The sequence below is a fragment of the Saccostrea cucullata genome, unplaced genomic scaffold, assembly GCF_032062105.1.
Source record: "Saccostrea cucullata isolate Sc308-1 unplaced genomic scaffold, CSIRO_AGI_Scuc_v1 ctg13189, whole genome shotgun sequence".
Classification (NCBI taxonomy): domain Eukaryota; kingdom Metazoa; phylum Mollusca; class Bivalvia; order Ostreida; family Ostreidae; genus Saccostrea; species Saccostrea cuccullata.
The window spans coordinates 7,796-18,393 of NW_026921115.1; the positions used below are offsets into that span (position 1 = coordinate 7,796).

Below are 10,598 nucleotides of genomic sequence, written 5' to 3' on the forward strand. Positions count from 1 at the left end.
TCAAGGTTCCTTTATTGACTCCATGCCATTAAATAATCAGCAACTACACAGTACAAATTACTAAATAATATAGTTAATAAATTCATTAGTGTAAAAGTAAAACTATTGAAAAATTAAAAAAGTTGTAGTCTGACGTTAGTAACTTGAAGACCATTACAATTGATTTGGACTATCTTAAAACACATGTGATCGGATAGAATTTCTTGGAGACAGAATAATTTTACTGTTCAAAAAATATATGATAACAAGCATACACAATTTTAAAACAATCCCTAATAATCACATGAAATAAAGCAGGGAAACTTGTTTGCTTGAATAACAATTTGCATGTGAAAAGATTCGATGAGTTACAATTCAGAAGTAAAGATTCTATGGTCATTGAATACTGGTATTTATTACGAATACTACAGCGAAAATGATTTAACTGAACTTCTTTGTTGAACTATTCGTGATGAAAAGTTTTACACAAGTCACTCCCAGTCGAACAAACGGGTTATTGTAGTAGCTGTTGTAAGTTCCTTTGAGATTGAATACTGTTTGTTATCTCCATATCCTTCTTCCTTCGATTTTTTCAATTCTTTCCAAGCGAAAAAAATTATATTATTATAAAATTTGATTATAAAAATGATGCGTTTTAAGGAAGAATTTTTGTGTGAAAAGAAAGCCCGATTGGACTGTGAACAGTCAAATAAGTTAAATGAACAGTTAAGTATAGTACCTTTCATGAAAATCATTTTTGTACTGATGGATATATCTAGGTTTATCTTAATTTCCATCCAGATAATACGTCGCAAATTAGGTTTTGTATTTGACAAAACGTTGTCTACATGTTGTACAAACGATCAGTGATATCAATGAATAAATCTTCCGAGAAATTCAGCAAAAATTACCACGCAAAATCAGCAAGCAAAAATTGTAATTAATTTTTCATGCAAAAGTTGTTTATCAAATTTTCATACAAAAATTGTTATTAAATTTTCATGCAAAAAATTATAATTAATTAATCATGCTAAATTTATGCTAATTTTCTAAAATAATCGTATGCCAGTTGTAATTAAAAAGCTGCTACATTCTTTTATTGCTAGTTGTACAATAGTTTGAGTATAAAGGCATACTGGTCAATATATATGGCAACAGGTCGACAGGTCTACATGTATGTTGTACAATAGGTTGTTAGTTTTGGAGCAAACAGGTCTACGGGTCGACAGGTCTAGACTTCTCGACCCGTAGGCCTGTTGACTTATAGGTCTGTTAATACCATTCTGGTTTTTTTTTTTATAAATTCAAAATTGCATATTCATGAATTAGACATATATACATATATGCAAATAATAAATATGAATATTTAAGAGTTCTTTAATTACAAATTAATATCTATTTAAGAGGACTGTGGAGTTAGTCCACAGGAACTACATATCAGTATACTATACTAGACCCACAAGGATAAATTTTAAAAAAGGTATTACTCGTTGTGAAAAAAACTAGCATATAAATATAAATGTGTATCAATATTCTTTTGAACATCTGCCAGTGAAGATGTTATCAAGAAAAAGCACCACGTCAGTCAGTACTGGATTTACTTTGATATTATAATAACCATTATAACCATTATTACATCATGACGTTTAAATGTTAAATTCTGAATAGGCACTTTATTTAACTAGATTGCTCTTGTTACACATCTATTGTGTTTGCATGGTATGAGGTGAAAAGGGATTTTTTGTGTCTAGAAGACTATTACATGCATCTAAATTCAGTTTTCAGAATAATATCTAAGGATATAACGCCATAGAAGTAGTATTCTTGGTACGAAATGGATGTGTTTCATTTGTGTTTTAAACTTAATATTTGTCTCTTGATGTCTATATGTGTTTCTTCTCAGACACTTTATAATAGTAACAAAGAAATCTACAAAGACCTAAACGTAGACAACAGAATCGATGTTCTACAGATGGCTTTGCAAGAAGGTGAAAAACGATTGCGAGAAACCACTCTCCGTTTACAAGAAATTATTCGGACGTTAGAAAAATCGAATAAAGACTATGACGATTTATTAAAAATGTACAGTTTAAGGATTGTTCCAAATGGTATGAGAAAGGTGTATTTTAGAGGCCTATTTATTTAAATTTGATATGCCTCATTTCATGCATATTGCTTTGCTGTTGCCTGTCGGTCGTTCGGTCTGTCTGTCTGTACGTCCACCAACCGTTTCCGTTCACTTTTTTTCGCAAAGGTTGCAAATACTGAAATGAAAATTGGTATACAGAATTTTGATAGGACAGGATCTCTGTACGATCGATTTTTGACAAAGTAAGGCACTGTGGACTTCCAATTATTGGCAGTTTCCGTTCATTTCAGGAAGGGGAGGGCATAAGTGTTTAACAAATGTTTCCTCTTTGATATTGTATGGTCCAAATAGCCGGATAGTTACTTCATGAACTTAGTCCGTCATCTGATTTTCTCTATGTATCCATGTAAGAGAAAAACCCTAGCTTTCTCGCTCCTTTAGTCTCCGATTTTGATGTGTTACATGTATATTTTAAGATAAATGTTTAGAAACTGAAAAACATATAACAGATATATTAGATAAATAATCATCCAATACTTCTAATAAAATAATTGTCATGCTAATCTTCTTTTAGCTTCCTTAGGGATATTATTGACTTTGGTTAAGTAACAATATAATTATGATATTCTATTAAAATAATAAAATCACTCCACAGATAACACAATAGATGATATTTGCGTTCGACACCCACGATTGGTTATAGAAAGCACCACAGACTGTCACAAGTATTATGACTGTTCTAATATTGATCCTGCATTAGGCGGCGGAATAGGCCAAATGTTCAACAGTTGGACTGCAAAACATCTGCATGAGTGTCACTATCCGCTCTTGTTTTCCAATGAAACACTTCGTTGTGAAAATTACACCGAAGTTGTTTGTGGAACGCGTTATGAGCCAAAATGGGCTTGTAAGTAAAACATTTAGGAAAATGTAACGAAATTATGATTATTCAAGCCAGCAATATCTCAGTGTAGTTGTACATGTACATGTAAGTAAATTTAATGCTAAAAAGACAGATACTAATTTATTCAGATTAAAAAATCACATTTAACACATATCTAACAATCAATATTCTTCGAACACGTTTCTATTTTAAAAGGTAGATACTACAGACTGCATTGTAAAGGATCTCACTGCATACCTTGTGGACTATTCTACCCTAAATGTGAAGATAAAGACGACGGACTATGGTCACACCCTGAAAAGAATGGGCCTTACTACATGATTTGTCAGAATGGAAGGACAATCGAGACAGGAACTTGCCCACGAGATGAAACATGGGGTGTTCAGTCCTTTCCCTTCAATGGTAAATGTGTACAAATGTTTGCTATACCTAAAGATTACAATGGTATTGGCTATCTTCCGTCTTGTAACGGAACAGCAAACGGAAATTATCAGTATCCTGAACGGCTCTGTGACGCTTACTACAGATGTGATAGTGGAACTGCTTCAGCTGTGAAATGTCCCCAGAATACGGTCTTTGACATATTAACCAAGACTTGTAAAGTTGGAGGTACATGTACATAGAGATGATTTTAAAGTTGTACAAAATTATTTTTCCTACAATGTATACTAATTTTTTTATGTTCAGATTTGTAAAATTTAGCTATTATTAAAGACATTAAAAACAGATTTCTTAAAATGTTCGTGACACATGTTAGTTTCAAAGAATCAAACAATTCTCGGAATTTTTTTTTAAAATCCCTTATACGCCCTTATATTCACAAGGCTCTGTAATAGTTCCTTTGTTATTTTTAATTTATGTAAATGGTGTATCTGACAAGATTTCAAGGTTTTGTAGATTATTTGTTGATGATAGCAGTCTGCAGTACGAATCTAAATGTGTTAAATCCATAGAAAGTTAACCAAATATTGATCTTATTTTTTGAAGAATATTCAAAGAAATGGTTACTTAAATTAAACCCTTAGAAACTTATGGTTGTAATTTTACCACAAGAAAAAAACACAGAATCTCATCTGACTCATCTCACATTGAAATCTTACTGTCTAATCCAAAAAAATTAGGTATGTCAAAAAAAGTTCAACAAAAAAAAATTAAAGTCTCTTTCAAACATGTGTATTTCATTTATCCGCCCTTAGTCGAATATGCCTCATTTGTATGGGGTGATTGTTAAACTATCGATTGCAATTAAGTGCAGCACCGATATTGCTACTGGTTTTACTTTTTTAAAGTTGCATCTAGAGATTCTTAGTGTTTGAAACAGGAAGAGAACTGCTCAGAGATGGACACATGATCCAAAAATTGAATACCCTGTATAAAATTCACAACAATTTACTTCCTGATTACCTTTTGAGGTTAACAACAATAACATAAGAGTCACATGGAAAATAGTTTGAAGTATGAAGTGCATCTTATTTTTTCAGAAATGATTTTTATAAAAATCATGACATGAAGAAATTTCAACATAGAGAACAGAAAGAGTAACAATTTATTATCATAACACCAATTTTAAAATATGAGGTGAATATAAAAATAATACTTAGTATCATACCTATTAAGATCATGTTAGGAAACATCATGAAGCGATGCTTGCTAAGTCAGAAAATCCCAATGTTGTAAGAAAAAAATACATCTGTGAGGAGAAGTTATCTTTCTTCTAAATATTTCTTTATGTGAAAAAATGTCATAAGAATTCTGTATTAAGTACTTGAGACTTAAACCATTTTAAAATTGTCCTTAAAAAGATACTTATTCGATTTAATTAAAAGTCTTTTGAAGTTGGTTTTCATGTTTTATTGTTAAATATAATAAAACGATTAAAAGAACTTGGATTGAATTCTTTAAATGGTAATCCTACTTATACTCATACTCCCCTTTCTAAGGAAGAAATTATTTAAAATGACGTGCCAGTTTTGAATACTTTTAATATTCCACAGAGCCAAAAAGAATTTGAACTACCTTATATATATTGGATTCCGAAACTTCATAAGAATACTTACAAACAGAGATACATTGCAGGTTCCTGGAAATGTTCAACCAAGCCTCTTTCGTTACTCCTCACTAAGATATTGACAGTAGTGAAGGAAAAACTTCAAGAGTGCTGTGCAACTATATATTCAAGAAGTGGTGTGAATCAGATGTGGATACTAAAAGATTCTAAAGAACTTTTGGACAATTTGAAAAAAACAAGACTTTACAAAAATCAACAGCTGAAAAACTTACGACTTTTCAACTTTATACACAACAATTCCCCACGACAAATAAAAATCCAGGCTTTTTGATATCATTGACAGCTGCTACTTCAATTAAAATGGAACTCGTAAATTTACTGACCTCGTTATTGGTCATTTGAAAAATCGTTTTGTTAAAACAGATTCTGATTGCACACATGAGTACTCTGAAGTTCTCATCAAGAAGATGCTTGAGTTTCTTATTGACATCATCTATGTGGTTTTTGGAGACCAGGCATTCCAACAATCTATTGGAATTCCCATGGGTACAAATTGCGCTCCGTTCTTAGCAGACTTATTTTTATATTCATATGAAGCAGAATTTATGCAAAATCTTATGCGTGAAAAGAAGAAAACACTTGCTGTGGCCTTCAACTCGACATTTAGATATATCGACCACGTATTGTCAATTAACAATGGTAATTTCCATTCCTACGTCGATACGATGTATCCTGGTGAGCTTGAGATAAAAGATACCACAGAGTCTGACACTTCTGCTTCATACTTGGATATTTAACTTGAAAAAGACGCTAATGGTAATTTAACAACCAAGCCATATTATAAAAGTGATGACTTTAACTTTTCTATCGTCAACTTCCCTTACTTATGCAGCAATATACCTTCATCACCTGCATACGGAGTATATATATCTCAGTTGATTCGATAGTGCATGCTCTACGTATGAACAATTTCTAAAACGAGGTAAATTATTGACAAGCAAGTTGATGAAACAAGAATATCAGCAGTCTCGTTTAAAGTCATCATTTCGTAAGTTCTATGGTCGATACAATGACCTTGTCAGCAAATACAATTTATCATTGAGTCAAATGCTGACTAACGTTTTTCATACCAATTGTTAGTCCATTATTATACACTGAAGTGACGACGGATTTTTCCGTTATTTCCTGATCATGACAAGGAGCACACGGCGGGTGTGACCGGTCGGCAGGGGATGCTCACTTCTCCATGGCACCTGATCCCACCTCCGATGTTTCGGGGGTCTGTGTTTGCTCTGCTCTTATTTTGTATTGTTTTATGGACTTTGAGATTGAATACTGTTCCTTATCTCCATATCCTTCCAGAAAGAAATTGACTAAAGAAATAGAAAGTAATGTTTCCATCATATGTTAGATTTCATGGAATTGAAGACTCAGAAGTCTCAATTAGGAAACTCCGATTAAGAGAACTGTGAGCTGTATTCATATTTTGTACTTTGAAAGTTATCTGTCTTATCAAAGGATCGTTACCCCTTAAGGAAAAAATCAGCATGCCGAGGAGGTACGGGACACCTAAGTATAATCGAACGTGTGGCAGACAGAAGGACAGACGGTCCAACAGAAATCCCCAATTTCAGTGAAAGCGGGGAATAAAAACATCACCCAGCATTGCACTTCATGATAGATTGTATCTGCTGAAAAGATCATTGTTTCGACCATAGAACTATCGAAAGGAAAACTTCAAACTCATTTTCTTAATTAAAAAATACAGAAGACATCAATTTTCAATGCAGTTTTCTTTCAGAAAACATACTCTGCCCACAAAGATTTTGAGATACTGTAAGCCAACTTTTATTCGCGTGCGAGAAATTTTCGCGAAGTTTGCGAGAGCCTCGTCATCGCGAACAAGTTTATCCCTAATATTCGCGAAAAAAGTCGTTGCGAATAAAAGTTGGTTTACAGTATGTATATTTACTTAATATATACACAAAAATGAAGTGACCAACGGTGGCAGACACTATTTTCTAAAGAAAAATGAGCACAAAAATGAGTCATTTCGAGGCTTTTCTTCTTTTTGCCATATTCTTCTATAATTTGTTATACGGTAATTATTCATCTACTCGACTTCATGTTAAAGCTAATTTCATCACGTTTTATTTAATGAACATTATTTATTATTATATGATTGAATAATTTCCATCTCTCTAATTGGCTGAGATCCAACTATGTTGGAAAAATATTACGTTGTATTGACCTGCACGTGACGTTCCAGGTCAATACAAGGATTTATTTCCTCTACATTGATCTAAAAATAGATTGGGGAATTCCAAATTGATACAAATTGTTTTAGAAAGCTAATTAAACGAATGAGTTTTATCTTCATGTGAACAAAACATAAGCGAATATATATTTTAGGTGAGGGTGGTAAGAGGGGATGCAGGGACACCCCCCTCCAACACTTTTACTGAACAACAATTTTTTTTTACTTTTTGGCAGTCAGTTTTCCCTGATAATACTCCTTCCTTTCAAAATCTATCCTATAAAAAGACTGACATTATATATTTCTTTCAAAACTAAAATTGATTCTAAAAAATTTTTCAAATTGATACGACTGGCAAGGTTTATTAACATTTTAATTCTGCTACTCTCTTGTATTTGGCTAGGACTTAATAAAATGCAAACAAGTTATGAGCTGTATCATTTTATCAGTGAATCATATAATAAAACAATTATTGCTGTTTTTTTGGTCAATACAATGATTTAGCCAATTTCATTCACCTCGCCCTTCGGGCTCGGTATTTAATGATGGCTAAATCATTGTATTGACCTCAAAAACCAGCAATAATTGTATAATATTCTTTAACGATACATAACCATTAAATTATAGGGCACAAGAAAGCCCAATCCGTACCTTCTTCTTTAACAAAAACTCCACCTTTTGGCATTACTTTTGATCATAATGAAGAGAAAGTGTGAAACCTAATGAAGAGAAAAGGAAATTACGTGTACATGCGAAGTGAAATTAAAATTCTTTTTTTACGTTAGAGAATTTGTTAGATAAAATGAACGATCTTATGATTGCTAAAGTTTGTATCTTTATACCGTTAAATATCTTTATTATTAGGACACCAGCATGAAGAAGTAAGATCATTGAAAGAAAACTAAATGGATGACAAGTGTCTTATTCGTGTAGATTTTTCAGAAAATTATGCTTGCAAATCTAGAATCCAAAATTTAAGGTTTGCATTTTGGTGCCTCAAGGAATCAAGTAAGTATGCAACAGGGCTTCTGTACAAGAAAGATAATCACCCTTTATCATTTTGTACTATATCGGGGAACAATGGACATGACTCAGGGACAATATGGGCCATTTAATTTGTCACCTATCTTAAGCAAGGTAAGACAGACCAACCATGATATTGATTCATTTTTGTATAATAACTACACAGTATCAAGAAAGAAATGTTCAAGAAAGAATTTCTTTCTTAGGAAAGAAGTACATGAATCATAGGGGTTCGAAAAAGAAACCAAGATTTTTTCAGAAGCAGGGCATGGGAAGGGAGCGCCTGATGGAGTTGGGGCACTGATGTAGCAGACTGATAAATTAGTCTCATACGGCTAATTTCGTACAATGAGAAAGGCTGATATTGAAGTGAATCTCCACGTGATCGAAGATGATTCCATTCTCAATATACTATACTAATTTAATCCAACACCAAGCCATATTGTCTTATTTCATTTAAAAATAAGTGCATGCATACATTTGTATATAAGAGTGTGTTCATGAGCGTGATAAAAAGTATTTCAGAGAGATGTACTCAAGAGAAATAATATCTATTTTTTGTTACAACAACTAATGAAAGTAAATGATTATGTAGTTATTGAATAGTGTAGTTGAAGTGTACAGATTTCTTAAATTCCTCCTTTTTTAGGTGACCTACTGCTATCTGTTTTCGTCCGTCGTCGTGCGTCGTTCGTCGTGCGTCGTGCATTAACATTTGAACATTTTTAGCTTCTTTTCTGCAACCACTGAACCAATTTCAACCAAATTTGGCACAAGGCATCTATGGGTAAAGGGAAACAAAAATTGTGAATTTCATTATCCCTGCCCCCCTGGGGCCTGAGGGGTGGGGCCAAAACCACTAAAATTAATGCAATCTTTAAAAATCTTCTTCTTTACTCCTGGACATCAAACAGTCAAACTGCTTGCATGATTGTAATCAGCAATGAGTCCTCTACCAAAATTGTGAAATTCATGGCCCTGGGGTCAGGGGTTCTAGTGCTAGGGCGGGGCTAAATAAGTAGGTAGTGAAAATGCATTATTTCTTTGAAAATCTTCTTCTCTGCCCCTGGGTATTAAATAAACCAACTAAGTACATAGTTATAATGAGCAAGAGTGCCTCTGCCAAAATTGTGAATTTAATGGCCCCAGGGTCAGGGGTTCTGGTGTTAGGGCGGGGCTCTATTGATTATATAGTGAAAATACATGAATTCTTTGAAAATCTTCTTCTCTGCTCCTGGGTATTAAATAAACTAACTAAGTACATAGTTATGATAAGCAAGAGTGCCTCTACCAAAAATGTGAATTTTATGGCCCAAGGGTCAGGGGTTCTTGTTTTAGGGTTGGGCTCTAATGATTATATAGTGAAATACATGAATTCTTTGAACATCTTATCCTTTGCTCCTGGTTAATATGCTAATGATCTAATTACATATTTAAGGCCAGGATTTATTTTATTTTCAGTTTTACAAACCCTCCGCTCAAGGTTTTGAATTTTCAGAAAAAAATTAAAAAAAAAAATTTTCTTTCCGATGTCAAATTTGAGTCGGGATCGAGATATCAAATTTACGAACTCGCACTTCGGTTTTACGATGAAACGGCGGGTAAATAAAGCTAGATCTGAGAAGATAGCTTGGTTTAGTGTAAAATTCATCGATAAGAGTGCCATTCAAAACGTTTCACCCGTTCAAAGGAAAAATAAAATTGTTGCACAATGACATGCTGGTGAGATAATTATGTATTCGTTTCAAAAGTAACTGTAAATTATTGTCCTCCTCCAGGTTTTAAACTGCCCGTGGTAGCTATTGCATATTGCCAGGGACATTGTTTAGGTCTATGTTATAGCTTACAGTCTAAGCATCATTCTTCAGAAAAGGGTTGCTTATGCATCAGATGTAATGACTAAAACTATGGGAGAAGTTAAGTCCATTTGAGGAAGAAATAAAAAAAAAATTCAACTATTAAAAGGCAAGAATATACAAATATATACAGGCATGTAGTATCGTTTGTATCAGCCAGAAAAATTATTTTACACTTAATTGAAAAAATGTTGACCCTACTACCCAATACTCCCTGTCTGTTTTATGATAGGAATTATAATTTTAGGCATCAAGTAAATTTTAGAACAATGTCTACACATTCACCTAACACATATTTAAAAAAATGAAGATATATTGAAAGACTTTCAAAGAATTGATTTTTAAAATATATTTTGATCAACATCACAAAATTTATATAACTGGCCCAAACTGGCAGATGATGAAATAAGCAATTAAATGTTCTACTTTCCTATTTGTAAGCATTATGTGTCCAGTGGTAAGGAGCCTATTAGGCTAGCATA

At 33.0% G+C, this 10,598-nt stretch overlaps 1 protein-coding gene across 2 annotated transcripts; it reads left to right on the forward strand.

The window, feature by feature from the left end:
• The first annotated feature begins 1,809 nt into the window (after positions 1-1,809).
• LOC134259204 (chitin-binding domain protein cbd-1-like) lies at positions 1,810-3,679 on the forward strand. 2 transcript variants are annotated; one of them, XM_062741805.1, is made up of 3 exons: positions 1,810-2,087; positions 2,724-2,975; positions 3,168-3,679. In XM_062741805.1, exons 1-3 carry the CDS (start codon positions 1,814-1,816, stop codon positions 3,593-3,595), a joined length of 954 nt encoding a protein of 317 aa, XP_062597789.1. In that variant the 5' UTR covers positions 1,810-1,813; the 3' UTR covers positions 3,596-3,679. The 2 variants fall into 2 exon arrangements, with proteins under 2 accessions (XP_062597789.1, XP_062597790.1); XM_062741806.1 differs by having other exon boundaries at positions 1,810-1,967.
• The last annotated feature ends 6,919 nt before the right edge of the window (positions 3,680-10,598 follow it).